General features: G+C 50.8%; 1 protein-coding gene across 1 annotated transcript; it reads left to right on the forward strand.

Annotated features, from left to right (window-relative positions):
• Positions 1-138: 138 nt before the first annotated feature.
• On the forward strand, positions 139-13,205 carry tmem161b (transmembrane protein 161B). The gene is made up of 12 exons (XM_062454352.1): positions 139-374; positions 3,340-3,443; positions 4,622-4,705; positions 5,753-5,850; positions 6,006-6,162; positions 8,206-8,357; positions 8,479-8,539; positions 8,637-8,777; positions 9,247-9,360; positions 9,806-9,980; positions 10,123-10,219; positions 10,337-13,205. Exons 1-12 carry the CDS (start codon positions 372-374, stop codon positions 10,612-10,614), a joined length of 1,464 nt encoding a protein of 487 aa, XP_062310336.1. The 5' UTR covers positions 139-371; the 3' UTR covers positions 10,615-13,205.
• The last annotated feature ends 1,922 nt before the right edge of the window (positions 13,206-15,127 follow it).

Here is a 15,127-nt window from a genome sequence, read left to right on the forward strand (position 1 = left end):
TACGTACAGTAATGATATTAATTAAGAGGAGTCAAATATATAATATATAATAAAAAATTAAAAATAAAATGACACACAGGTTAGTTGTGTTTATAAACAGGCATAGGTAGTGACACCTATATTCTCAGAGACTGAGCGTGACCTCTACTGCAGTTGACAACACTCGGCAACCGAGGTTGTATCAGTAGATTTTTTGCGATGTAAAATAGCATTACAGTAGGTACGGTAGGTATTTCATACACGAATTCCTTACCCTTGAAAACAACCGACGTCGAAAAGGCTTATGTGCTCCACGCCGCTTGATTTCCGACTAGGGGTGCTTAGTGTGACAGTTGTCGGCGTTGAGTCCATTTCAGCAGCACTGCATCAACATGGTGAGTATTTAAGCCAGCTAGCTAGCTTGAAAGCTAACTATATAGCCAACCAGATAGACATTAGCATTTAGCTTGCTATGTCGCTACCTTAGCTAATCAGCCTGTTCTGCATGCACAGCACACCCACCATTCATTTCAGGCATCGGGTGCTACAGAAGGTTTACCGATTAGAAGACAGTTTTAGAACACGGCAATTGCGTGTATGCGTTGTGCTTTACAACATTGCATACATGTCATTGTGCTTGCTACTGCTGGCTACTACTAGCAAGCTAGTTAGCTAGCTTGCATTGGATAGCCAGTCTAGTTAGCTTTGTACACTAGCCTAGCTAAGGCACCTGTAAGGTGTCATTTGCACCAATTTGGCTGGTCAGCTAGGGATTTATCATAACATGATAACATCTATAAGTTTTTTCTCTACACATGATTACTGTACTCGGTGCTAGCTGGCTAATCTATTTTAGTCTCTTTCTCATCATATCTGTCACCACCCTAAAACGTTAGGATCCATTAAGAAAGGTGTGCCATCTCACCTCTACCACCTACTCTAGATGACCTCGGGATGTCCTCAAAGCAGTGGTAGAGCAGGCAGCAATGGAAGAACGTTTATTTAGCCTAGCCTCACTAATGTAGTATCAAAAGTATCAGATACATATTACATCCTATTGTGTATTTGTCTTGTTGATCCACTCGTTCAGTGCATACGTTAAAATTATTTAATTGAGTTATTGTGCCAAGAATGAGCCTTTATCGCTACCGACTTAGTAACCAATTGATAAACTTGACTAAATACAAGCCACAATGAGGGAGGTGTGTCCACAGTAACGACCTACTCATACTAATATTAAGAGATCTTATAAATACATGTTTTATTATCCATAGACAGAATACTAAATAGTCTAAACCAGCAACCAAGCTGTCGGTGAACACACCTGTCTCACACCTGTGGGATTGTAACAGCTACTAGAATAGGGGAATGAACCTGACTGTTGATTGACCTTAGTTAGGCTATCACTTCGGTTTTCTCTTTGAGGTTTTAGCTGAGTTGTCCTCTAGTCTTTTGCCTGGTTGGTTATCAGAGTTGGCCTAAAGTAAAAAGAAAAACCAAATGGACACCTGAAGGTCACAGACAAACTGACAAACAATAGCTGCTTGTTAGCAAACAAGCAGCTATTGAGGTGGGCTTCCTTTTAGGCTACTGCTCTTAAGTTGGTTTCATGGGGACAATGTCGGTTTAGGGGATTGAGCTCTCATAGTTGGTGGTTATCTCTGGTCCCTTGGCCCTCGTTTGGTCTGAGTGTGGAGGGGGTCCTGGAGACGAGGGAAGATAAGAGAGACCACGCTGGTTCAATTTCACCAGACTTGAGAACTTCCGAGTCCCCCATGGAAACTGGTCAGGGCCCACTCAGCTGTGTTTGTGCCTCTGACCTAGATACATCCTCCTGACCATCGAGGGGAAAAGTAAGACGAGTTTGTGTTTTGTCCTTGTCAGATACCGGGGGGGGGGGGGGGGGGAAGGATAGCTCAACAAACTGCCTCCTCCTCATTCAACCATTTCTCCTGTTCCCCCTCCCATGGTCGTCTCCCAATTCTCCAGTTAGCGCTCTGTTCCCACAACACTGTTCCCACAACATACCGTATTCTCACTGGCGAGGTCCAGGCAGGAGAACAGGAAAACCCAAACCCCTCCCCCCGCCCACCCTCCCTCTCAGGGGTATTGCTGTTGGTACCCACCCAGCCTGAACTGGGAAAGGTGCTCCATCGAGACGTTCGGCCGGGGAGTACGTTCTTTGTGGAGGCTAAAAGAGGTAAAAAAATCAATAAAAAATGAGCCAATAAAATGCAGTTCCTGTAAAACAGTCACGCTCTCGCTCCCATTGGCTCCCTCCCCCTAACATGTTTATGACTTCACGTCCTCTCCCGGGGTGGCCATGGTCCCCTGCCAACGGAGGGGGCCTTCTCTAAGTCATCTTTATGTCGTGCCGCCCTGACAGCCAGGCTGGTGGCTAGGGGGAGAGAGAACGACTCAGGTGATGTTTGACTGTTCGCTGAAGGAGCACTAATGAAACCGCGGGAAGGTTACCCCCATCGAGGCGGGCCCATGAATTAGACCGAGGTGGTTGTTCTTCTTTCAGGGCGAGGAACTATCTTGTCACCATCCCTTCCGTCATTGGGAGAATCATCTCTCTATGGTGGACGTGTAGGGGTTCATCATGTATATTTATTCTTTTGTTTATAGCAGTAGGCCTGTGTTGTAGGCACGCGTGGATGAGTCATTAGATGTTCTATGCCTCAGTGGCCTGTTTGCGCGACGTCTCAGGAGTGCTGGGCGATCTCTGCGCAGCAACACAGTGGCATTAATCTAGCCTTGTTAGAACTGTGGTGGAAGATCACCAGCAATCAGATGGGTTGGCAGATTTGCAAGAAAACGGAATATTGTTCTTTGTGTCGGCTGTATGTGAATGCGTGTTAGGCCAAGGTAGTAGCTAACGTTTCCATTGAGAGAAGCCTTCTGCAGCTTGAAAAGTTTTTCAAATGTTCTTCTCGAACTGGATCAATTTGGTTGAAGGTCACCTACGTGTCTTAATCCCGCCTTTTAGGCTAATCTAATCTAAAGGTAAACACACAAGCGCTTTCCTTGATTTCGCATGAGGTGAGCCCCGTTTTACTCGTAGAGCTCGCACACCCGTGCCCTCAATCTGACAGAAGGCCGCCTGATCAGGAGTTGATCAAAACACAGTTTGTTAGCCGAGCTAACTGTCAACACGGTAGCAGACAACACCTCTGTTTCGTCACTTGATGGTTTCACCAAGTCATCCTCGACATTTCCCAGACAGGGCGATGCCCGGACTGAGCGTGTGCGAACCTGTACGAGCCAATCTCGTCTGCTGTCACAGTCCTGTGCCACGTCCAAGCAATTCCTATTTGAATATGATGGTGGGGGGGAAATGTTTTCTCTCTCCCTCAGGGCGTGATTGGTGTGCAGCTGGTGGTTACCATGGTAATGGCCAGCGTAATTCAGAAGATCATTCCTCATTATTCCTTCGCAAGATGGCTACTCTGCAGCGGAAGGTAATGTCAAACTGCGTACCTGCACCACTGACAGTTATAACTGCAGCCATGAACACATCGCCTGCACTCTTGTTTGCCTCCCAGACTAGGTTCATTTCAAGTCAATCCTTGGTTTTTGGACTCAGTCCTAGTGGTTGCTCTCCTTGTAAACAGTCTCCTTTTTCCATTGTCTGTCATACGTTTTTTTTTTTTTTTTTTTTTGGTAATTTCTTTTTAATTCAATGTAATTTTTTTTAACCATCATTAAGTCTTACGCAGAGACCAAAGGGCATCACATATTGGGAAGAGCCGAGAGGATGGCGAATTAAGTGCCCATCTCGTTTCTTCTAATTAGAGCCATATGTGTTTTTGAGTAAACAGCTTCTTAGAACACACTTAATAATTCATCAGTGCTTGTTTTGTTTTTTTTCTCCCTTCATCAGGCCGTTTCTGAAGCGTTTTTCAAAAAGAGGAAAAAAATTGGCCCAGGCTGGAGTGTCGCTCCGGAGAGTTCCGCAAATTAAGTTCCAGTAATAAATAAATAAACATGAAAAACAAGCTGCACTCCCCTCTCTCGCGCTCCCTCTCTCCCTCCTCTCTATCTCTGTCTCTTCCCCCTCTCTCTATCCCTCCCTCGGTCTCCTGCTCTCTCTCTCTCTCCACTCACAGCAGCCTCTTAGGGCTGGTGACAAGTGGGTTGCTAAACAAACTTAAAGAGGTTGCCTGAAATGTTCCTGTCTTCAAACGGCCACTCTTGAATTAGCTCTTGTTTTATGGTCGTCAAGGAGCTTAGTAACTACTCTCTTTGTAAACCCTGTGACAAGTGTTGGTTTATGGAAGCGTTGCCGCAGAGCTGGATATGAAATCACTTTAACACTTTGCCTTTTTCTCTGAGAAGGGGACTTTATGTTGATTGCTGACGGCATTAACGCCCAACTGCAAATTGGTGTCTTGTAATCTGTCTGTGTTCGCCGGTGTAATCGGGCTGCAGTGCCAACTGTGTATTGTTGTTGATTTTCTATCGTTGCGTTAACCTGTATTAAATTGGCGCACGTCCGTGCGTTAAGTGGGCCCGGGTCCAAATCATCCCCATTACTAAGACCGGACCAGTGATGTACACCAAAGCTTTCCTGGGTCATTCACGTGTCAGTGTCACCTCCTCCTAACAATCCCTCTGTCGGTTTGCTGTTCTTCCTCAGTCTGCGATGGTACCAGCACCCCACAGAGGATGAGCTGAGGAGCCTGGCTGGCAAACAGCAAAAGGGGAAAAACAAGAAAGACAGGTAAGGCAGGGATGAGAGGAGGGGCGGGGGTGAGAGGAGGGGCGGGGGAACGGGGGGGGGGGCAGTAGTGGCGCAGGTGGGGGGGTACGGGCAGGGATGGCTTTCATCAGGCGGTAACGACAGGAGGCGAGGCAGACGTTTGAGATTGGACGGCAGGCACGGCCGTTTGAAGCGCGTGCGGGCCCGAGCCTCTTCAGTCGCCCCCCGTTTGTTGTGGCGTTCGCCGCGGCAAGGGGGGGACGGCGCGTTTTTCACGCCATCTGCACGGGCCGAACCTCTGTCTCGCGTCGGGAAGTTAAAACCATCTGTCGCGCTTTTTAAGTGGCGGTTATGGTCGTGTTTTGTCTGTTCCGAACACACACACACACACACACACAAGCATCTTTCTCTCTTTTTTTGGGGGGGTGGGGGGTGAATCTGAGTCGGACCACAGTGACTCTCCTGTTAATCCCCACGCCTCCAGATGCTATGCAGATTCCTGCTCAGGAGGGTGGTTCTGTGTCTCCGAAAACATGTTTCCGTGGCCTTTAACACGAGGCAGGCCAGAGCTCAACTCCAGCCATGTTTTTGCTAATCCTCCCCCCCACCCCCCACCCCCCCCCTGGCCCCCACGAGTGAAAGAAGGGCCACTGTCTTTTTGGCTGCCCTTGCCATGCAGCCTCTCTCCCCCCATTGTTGTCCCCCAGACTCCCTGAGCAGAGGAGTGCAGTGGAGCCCCCTCCTCCCTCCAGTCAGGTGCCCCAGAGACAGACATGTTTGGCTCCCAGCGTCCGGTCCACCGGCTTTGTCCTCTAAATCCAGCTCCCACACAGGGCTGAACAAACAGCGGGCCAGCCGTCAAGGCCCAGCCCGCTCCAAAAGGCCGGCAGGTCTCCGGGAACAGCTGGCCCCGGCCCCTGCTGTGCGCTGTTCAGCCCGTACGACGCCCCCTACAGGCGCGGAGGGGGCAAAAAAAAAAACTCCCCTTCCACAGAATTCCACTGTGTATAGTAATAATAATAATAATAATAATAATCACTGCTGAAGACGATGTTGATTTGGTTCCAGGAAGTACAATGGCCACATAGACAACAAGCCTCTGACCATTCCTAAGGACATAGACCTGCAGCTGGAGACCAAGTGCATCACGGAGGTGGACACGTTAGGTGAGCGCCCCAAACTCTGCAGCCACTGAAAGCTGTGGCCTTTCAAAGGAAGGCATTTCTTAACTCTGCAGCCACTGAAAGCTGTGGCCTTTCAAAGGAAGGCATTTCTTAACCCTCTTAGTCCCTAACCCTTCTCTTCCTCCTCCTCTCGCCAGCGTTGCACTACTTCCCAGAGTTCCAGTGGCTGGTGGACTTCACGGTGGCGGCCACCCTGGTGTACCTGATCACCGAGTTGTACTACGCCCTGGCCCAGCCCTCGGGGGAGATGAACATCAGCGTGGTGTGGTGCCTGCTCGTCCTCGCCTTTGTCATGTATCCTCTCAGTCTGTCTGTCAGCCAGCCAGCCAGCCAGTCTGTCAGCCAGTCTGTCAGCCAGTCTGTCTGTCAGCCAGCCAGCCAGTCTGTCAGCCAGTCTGTCAGCCAGTCTGTCAGCCAGTCTGTCAGCCAGTCTGTCAGCCAGTCTGTCAGCCAGTCTGTCAGCCAGTCTGTCAGCCAGTCTGTCAGCCAGTCTGTCAGCCAGTCTGTCAGCCAGTCTGTCAGCCAGTCTGTCTGTCTGTCAGCCAGCCTGTCTGTCTGTCTGTCAGCCAGCCTGTCTGTCTGTCTGTCAGCCAGCCAGCCAGTCTGTCAGTCAGTCAGTCAGCCAGCCAGTCAGCCAGTCACTGAGGCAGTCAGTCAATTCATTTGATTAGACACAACCTTAAGGGGTGATCGAAGCCAGACCTAAACTCTGTCTAAGACCAGGTGAGGAGGAGGCTTGTTGAGGGGAAAACCCACCATTGTGTGCAAATGAGACCAAAAAAAAAGACATCACACAAACAGCTTTTGAGCACCAAGCAGGCTTGTCTCTGCGGAGCGTGTATGAAGCCCCTTCACGTCCCCGTCCCTGCCTGTTGGTGGTTAACAGTCGTGCGGCAGTCAGGGGGAAAGACATCAGACAGGGCCTGATTGGGCCACAGCTCCATTTCAACAGTGGGGGGGGGGGGGGGGGGCAGTCAACCGTCAGCCAGTCGGCAGTAAGTGGTCATAAACTGACAGGCAGACTGAGCTCCGACCGGCACCTCTCTGCTAGCCAACCCCCCTCCCTAGCCCCCCCCACCCCCTCTTACCCGCTACTTTCTTCCGCCGAATCGTGGCGAAATCATACGCATTATCCCCCCACTGCCGCCGTCAGCGTCCGCGCGGGGGGGGGGGGATAAATCTTTCCCACGCTCCCTGACGGCCCGGGCTGAGGGGAGGCGGGGGAGGAAGGGCGGACGGGCACGCCGTTTCCCGTCTGCGGCCCGGGGGGGAGATTGGAGGCCCAATTTTCCCAGACCGCGCCGCGCTGACTTCTCTGAGAAAGAAAAGGGTGACGGCCGGGCGGGCGGGCGGGTGGAGCGGGCGGTATGGCCGAGCCTGAGGGATGAAGAAGAAGAAGATGATGATGATGATGCCGGCTATGATGGGGGTACGCGCCGGCGTGCGCAAATGGCCCACTTGATTTCAGGTTCCCATCATCTCCTCTAACCCCTCTCCCTCCAACCTCTCCCCCTCCACAGCTACGGGAAGAGACAACTTCTCTGTGCCTGCTCCCGGGCCACAAAACACACCTATCCTAGCCTCCAGGCCCGTACGACGACCACGCGCGACCGCGTGCGTCCACACACGGAGAGAGGGGGGGGGGGCGGGGGGGCCGTGGCCAGCAGCCATGCCGGAGCGCGGTCGACGGCGGCGCTGTGTTTTAGGAGTGCATTAGCAGCGCGCTCGCTGACAGCTCGTACGAGGGCCGCTCCGCGTCACCCTTCCGTAAGCCCCTCCACGGGGAGCAGCTCTCAAAGTTGTCGGGTGGCTTTTTAGAAAGCCTCGCTCCTGTGTCCAGGATATTGCCCAGAAAGAAAAGCCCGGTTCATTGGGTGTATTACCATTTCCAGAAAGTACTTTCCGGGGAGAGTGAAAGGGGGGGGGGGGGGGGGGGGGAGAGAGAGAAGGGGGCGCTGGCATGCTGTCACTTGGTCCACGGCAAAAGAAATGTGGCCTTCAGTCGTCGTGGAGACGAGTGCCTGTGAGCAAGCTGTGTCTGCCCCCCCCCGCCCCCATCTAGAGCTGCGTCCGGGAAATGCACGAATGACTATTATTAGGCCAGTGGGAACCTGTTAATGTACCCCTGCCACTGCTAAGAGAGAACATAGAGAGTAGTGTGTGTGTTTACAATTTCCCGTCTCTTGTCAGCGACTTAATTGTGAGCTGTCTTTAGGTCGGTAAGTGCTTAGAAGGGACATATCAACGGCCATTGAGAATCCTCCTCACTTCCTGGCCCTCGTTCCAGCATCAGTCCAGCATTCCCCTTAACTCTGACCCTCCCCCCCCCCCCCCCAGCAAGACTCTCTTCTCCCTGACGGCTCACTACTTCAAGCTGGAGGAGGGGGGCGAGCGATCGCTCTGCATCACGTTCGGCTTCTTCTTCTTCGTCAAGGCCATGGTCATCCTCATCGTCACGGAGAACTACCTGGAGTTCGGCCTCGAGGCCGGTGAGTGTGGCGGCGCCGAGCGTCGGCTAAGGGGGGTCGCCGAGTGGGGGGGGGGGGGGGGTGCGGCGTGAGGTGTGACTGACGCGCTTGTGTGTTGTGTGTGTGTGTGTGTGTCGGACAGGTTTTGCCAATTTCTCTGACAGCGCGCTGCAGTTTCTGGAGAAGCAGGGGATGGAGTCTCAGTGAGTAGCGTTCCCACGCCAGTCGTGGACCCCGTCCACTGTTGTGTTGGAAGGATTTCAAACCATAATAATAACGACGCGCCTCTCGTTTCTCCAGGGGTCCCATATCCAAACTCACCTTCAAGCTCATCTTGGCCTTGCTCTGCTCGCTCATCGGCGCGTTCCTCACTTTCCCCGGCCTGCGATTGGCCCAGATGCACCTGGATGCGCTCAACCTGACCACAGCCAAAGTCACACAGTGAGTCCGTCCCTTAACCACCTCCAGTCGGCCCAGGCTCGACCAAAACCCAGCTGGGGTTATTGCAATCCGAGAGGCCCGTGCTATTGGTTGAATCACATCCTCCAGCGTCGTGGCTCGCGCGCGCGCGCGTGTGTGTGTAAGCCACCTTTGTCCAGGAGCTGCCACTGTAGCAGCGGTGACGCTCGCTGTGGATCAGCCCGAGGCCTCTGAGCCCGGCTCCTATTTCTAAACTCCCCAGGTCGGAACAGGCACAATGTGAGTGGACGGAGGGTGGGGGTGGGGGTGGGGGGGGTGGGGCTGGAGGCGCTAGAAGCACATGGCACTCTGATAATCCAATTGGGCATGGTAGACTGTCATTGTCATTCTCCTCTCCCACGGCCCTGAGTCCCCGGCTCACAGCCACAGGCGAGGCCAGGTGAGGCAGAACTCGGGACTGACTCGGCGTCGCGTCTTTGCTCTTCTTCAGGACTTTGCTGCATATCAACTTCCTGTCTCCCCTGATCATGGTGCTGCTGTGGGTCAAGCCCATAACCAAGGACTACTTCCTCAACCCCACGCTGGGGAAGGACAACGCCCCTTTGTGAGTGGCACACACACACACACACACACCCTGATGTTTCCTGTTTTGAGACTAGGCTGCATCACGTCGTGGAGCCTCTCTCTCTCTCTCTCTCTCTCTCTCTCTCTCTCTCTCTCTCTCTCTCTCTCTCTCTCTCTCTCTCTCTCTCTCTCTCTCTCTCTCTCTCTCTCTCTCTCTCTCTCTCTCTCTCTCTCTCTCTCTCTCTCTCTCTCTCTCTCTCATTCGTCTCCACCCTTCCTCCTCAGACCCTCACAAGTCTGTAGTTCAGGGGGGGGGGTCACCCTGTTCCCCCGGGAGAGAGCGTACCCGCCCGTTTGGTCCGGTGCGCTCGGCCTCGCGTCGGCGCCAAAGCCTACAGGCAGGCAGCTCTCCGGGGGAACAGGGTTTTGGAGACGGCCCACTTTAGTTTGACTCGCCCCCCCCCCCGGTCCCGTGCCGTCCGCAGGATGACGGAGACGACCTACGACACCATGCGCCTCTGGGTGGTGCTGCTGCTGTGCGCGTTGCGCCTGGGCGTGATGAGGCAGCACCTGCAGGCCTACCTGGGCCTGGCCCAGAAGGGCGTGGAGCAGATGAAGAAGGAGGCGGGCCGCATCAGCACCGTCGACCTGCAGAAGATGGTGAGTGGCGGGGGAGCGGAGCCAATCGGCCCCCGGGAAGCGAGTCGGGAAGGCGGGATCAATAGGGTTTGGGGGTGTCGTTGTTTTTTTGTTTTTTGTTTTTTTTTTCTCTAACAGCTGTCGTCTTGCCCTGTGTTGCCAGGTGGCTCGTGTTTTCTACTACCTGTGTGTGATTGCGCTGCAGTATATGGCACCTCTGGTCATGTTGCTGCATACGACTTTGCTGCTAAAAACCTTAGGTGAGGTCTGGTCATGTGCTGCAGAAAACCAACTAAACACGAATAGGCCCGATTTGAGCATGTCGTCGTTACTGAGTCTCCCCCCCCCCCCCCCCTAAACTCTTCCATCTCTCACAGGCGGGCACTCCTGGGGGGTGTACCCTGAAGAGGACCTCCCCTGCCCTCTGGAGGTGAACTCTGACCTGGACATGGGGGCCGGTCCCACTGCTCCGCCCTCGGGGTTAGCGGGGACGTCCGTTGCCCAGCTGTCGGTAGCCCTGGGGGGCCTGAGGACGGTGTTCAGCCCCCTGCTTTTCCGAGGCCTCCTGTCCTTCCTCACCTGGTGGATCGCGGCCTGTCTCTTCTCCACCTCCCTGTTCGGCCTGTTCTACCACCAGTATCTCATGGCTGCATAGCCCCTCCCCAGGGTCCTAGTGCCCAGACCTGTGGGAGAGCCGGGGCAGGGGGGGGGTTGATCAAGGCCCACCGCCCTCTGACCGACACAGATGACCATATCAGAGCAGAGATCCTGGGCTGAACCCTGGGCTGCCCACACGGATGACTCTGAACACGGATTAGTTTTTCTTATATTGTTGTTTTTTTTTTTTTTACTACTACCTTTTCAGTTCAGAAGACAGCATTCATCAAGCATAACCAAGAGACTTAATATAAACGAGAATATTGATCTAATACACTGTACGTGTCCTTGAAGTCTTAAACGAGTAGCAGAAATGGACTGCGGACCTGGGGGGGGGGGGGATTGGACAGATCTATCTGACAGATAGATCTTCTCGACCAGCCATTCGAAGGTCACATAGCTGGCCGTTCGGGGTTGTCTGCGAAGGGACAGCCCCGGGCAAACAGGAAGGAGGAGGAACTCTTAACTTGAAGCAGACGCGTTTGAAAGGGTCTGTTGTATGGCTACCGGGGACTGATGTGTGTCTCGGGAACGAAACGCGTTGCTTCGTCGACGGCGAAGTCTCTCGCCTTGCACCTTGGCTGATAGAAACTGAGCCGCGACGAGCGGACTGAGACGATGGCACATCGGCTCTGATGAAGTGTGTGTGTGCATGGGCGTGTGTGTGTGTGTGTGTAGGTCTGTGCGAGTGTGTGTTTCCCTGTGCGCTTACACGTGTGTGCATCATCAACATCTAAGTTGCGTGTTGGCATCGATTCTATAAGGGCATTTGAATCTAAGGGAGAGGATGTTGATGAATACTGCTGATTACTCAAGGCCTTTTCCCCCAAAGCCACCAATGCCCAGTTACAGCTAGTTCTGAATTCTAATATGTATATATTCTTTTCTTCTTTTTTTCGTTTTTTTTTTTCTCCAAAAATTGGAATCCTATTGTGAATTATATTATAAACGTTGATTTTATGAGGTGCCAAGTTTGAAGGGGCGTGTTCCCCCCCCTCAATGCGTGGAGGCTGGCGTTGAAGCCATGCTGCCTTTTCGAATCCACCCCGAGTTCGCAGAGAAGAGTCTTAACACTACAGCGCGCCTCCACGCAAACACGCCTGTCTCGGAGCTCCTCGGGCATCCCCCCTCCGCCTGCACGCGTCGACAGGATGCAGAAGGTACACACGGCGCCGGTCAAAAACACTGGGTGCTCGTGCTCGAGTCCAGGGGCGAACGCCACGATTGTTTCATTCGGGAATGTAGGGTCGGTCGTTCTGGACGCCGCTCAGACAGGATGTCTACCTGTAATCAGGTTTGATTTCAGAACCGGTCATTTGCATTCTACGATTCCAAGAGGAAGACCCCCTATGTCGAACAAGGTAATAGGAGCGCCATATCAAATCACAGCGAATCGTTTTGTTATCTTGACTTGAACCATGAAAAGGTTGTCTTCACTTGTTTCTCTCTGTTTGGAAGGATGGGGAATATGCACACTTTGAATGTATCAGTCCTGCCTAATTTTAGATTGTTGTTTTGAAGAAAATGTCTGAGTGGACAGCTTTTCGACCACTCTTGTGTAACATTGGTATTTTTTCCCCCCGAGCAGTCTCCCAAAGCTGCTGTTACTGTAGGTCCACAGACGATCCCAGACTCATTGAACACTTGGTCATTAGTTCTCCTTGTTAAGTATTTATTTAATATTTTGAAGCCTGTAATCTTTTCTAATCATTTTATGGTATTAATGCAGTGTGGAATTTTGTAGTTTTTTTTTTCTTTCTTTCAAATCAGTCTGGAAATGTGTTCAAGACGAATCAACTGCAATTTTTGGCATTTTCAAATTTTGTTTTTCTATATATGTGATTAGCTGGGGTACCTTACCTCGCTCAATGAGGCATTTGTTTGAGTGTTTCATCTTTTGTCTTATTTTCTTTGTTCGGTTCAGTTTGTCTTCGAATAAATTTAAATCCTAACAGTTGGGCTTTGGAATTTGGATTCAATATGCCGTAATCTCTGTCACTTGTGAGACAAGTGGGGAGTGATGTCATCGAGATTGGCAGTTGTCATCAGTTGTGGTAATGATGTAAGATGGTTTCTGAGAATAGAACTGGTCAATACACAGACATTGGTGTGGTGGACTGGGTCGTATCCCCATCCTCAACCCGTGAGTCGGAAGTAATGGAAGATTGAGTGAACGTTCGGAAGTTTGATACAGTTTTTTCATTTAAAACCTAGACCATATGGCTAAACATCAGACTATAGTCCTAGGATCCTTTGGTGTTAAAATCTGTTCCGTTCAGCTAAATTCATTTTGACATAGAAGCATTACCAAAGACCTGTCATTGTGTAGATTTTGGGCATTTGCAGTGTGTCAGTCTCGTCACCTCAAATCTTACCTACAGAAGACCTGCTCTGTCGATGTCTGCTTTTGAGAACAGGATAACTCTTTTATCGGCATGCTGTGTGTTGTGAAACAGTTCCCTTGTTTCATTGGCTGTAACTGTAACAAGCAAATAATTGCATATTTTTACCATGAAGAGAATTAACTGATTTTATACCTTGTCTGAGTCTTAAAAGCTGTAGATTAACTTGATTAAAATGTCATTTGTTTTTTTTTTCTCTTCTTTTTCATTCCCTCTCCCAGTCTGCTTATCTTTATCTTTGCCATTGTGATGTAACAAGCCTGTTGAGATAGGAATGGACCCTTGTCAGAGATTCAGGATGGAGTTTTCAGTTCATCTCTCAGCCTGGAATACCACATAGACGGTTCACATTACTTTGTGTTTGAGAGGGAAATAAATCAATAAATATTTCCCTCGTATAACTTTCATATTATAATTCCTTTGGGCTTAAAAGGATATGATGATAGAGCTGGCCTCCTTAGGTTTGGCTCTAATAACCCTTTCACCCCTTCTTCAACCACTATTGATTACATATGACGGTTCAGGGATTTCCAAGGTCCCAAAATGCAAGCACACAACATGTCATATTTCGCTGTCGGCCCAAGTCTCTGTACGGCTGAATGCGTGTTGTCTCATAGACTTCGGTTTAGCCCCAGTGTCACTGTAAACAGAAAGCATTGTCTTCTTACACAAATTGACATTGATTCAGCCAGCCCCTGGTTTCAACATTGCCATTAAAGGGAGAAAGGATGGTATGTCTGAATGATGGGGGGGGGGGGGGGGGCATTTGCCATGAGCAGCAAAACAGGACCGCCTATTACAGACTCGAGTGCCATTGTGAACATAAGCGGGAAAACTGGGCCAGTACATTCATTTACAGGCAGACGGATCAATGAGACGTCTCCCAAAACAAACCTCTGGAGAGGTCCCCTTTCTTTCCCCTGAGAGGGCTCCATTCACGGGGTAGTCGTCCCCGCATGGGGGGCCGCAGGGCAGGAGGCCCTTCAGGGAGAAGAAGGGCGCTCGGGCAGCGGAGGGGGTGGGGGGGGGGGTGAGAGGGCTGGCTTCGCCCCCCACGGAAGACCGAGAGAATCTTCGAGAGAGGTGTCCCTTTAATCGTGGGCTTTCTGTCCGACAGAGAAGAGGAATTCAGCCATTGTGGTGTGTTAAATGTGAGAGGTGTTCATAAAGGCAGCTACACCCACAGCCCTGACCTTGTCAAGTGAAGGGGTAGAAAGAGAAACCCTTCAATCTGCTTGAGCTCCTCTGACCTGTTTTTATAGATCGTTTCGTCATTTTTTTAATTCAGCCAAACTACTTCTAATCAAGACGAGGGGAATACGTCTATTAAAGAGCAGCTCTAGTCCACACCCTAACCCCATACTGTGCTTTAGGTTACAGTGCTGACTCCTACAGTATCAATACATAGTGCACCAGCATTACAGGGTTGTTAAATGTCTCTGCAAAGTCATTAAAAAACTGTTTTTGGAAGGCTGGAGAGTAGGCTTTGCACACTACGAACGTATCAATCCTGCCTAATTTTAGATTGCTCTTATGAATAATTTGTTGAAAATAAAGAACCTAGACGGTGTTCCTGAGATACCTAACACATTATTGGACACCGTACTTCCATGAAATGAACGTTTGAACCAAAGTAACGGTTTATTTGCAGTGCACCACTCTTAAGTTTATTCCATTCTTATTTCAAGGGCTGTGTGATCGCCATGGCAGCGATTGGCTGAAGAGAAAATATTCAGGAAGTGGTCATAACAAAACCAGGGCTTTGTTGTCAGGAAACGAGGCATGATGCCGTTAAGGTAAAACCTTAATGAATATTGTGTGTTTTATCTACCAAACCACTGTCTCTGTGTGTGCATAGTCACAACATGCCGTTCTACTTGCACTCAAATGTATGAAGCAATGGAGTGCATTGTCACACAGAATGTGGTAACATCTAACTTAGCAGTGATCCTGTTCATGGCGATGCCCATCGTTCATCACCGCAACTCACAGTGGTACACGCATGAAAACCCCTGTTCTGATGTATCATCCCAAACAGACTCACAAGGGCCGGAAGGGACATCTGGAACTCATGTAGAAAGGCTCTGCAACCGTGATGGACGCAAAGCA

The sequence above is a fragment of the Osmerus eperlanus genome, chromosome 28 (assembly GCF_963692335.1).
Source record: "Osmerus eperlanus chromosome 28, fOsmEpe2.1, whole genome shotgun sequence".
Lineage (NCBI taxonomy): Eukaryota > Metazoa > Chordata > Actinopteri > Osmeriformes > Osmeridae > Osmerus > Osmerus eperlanus.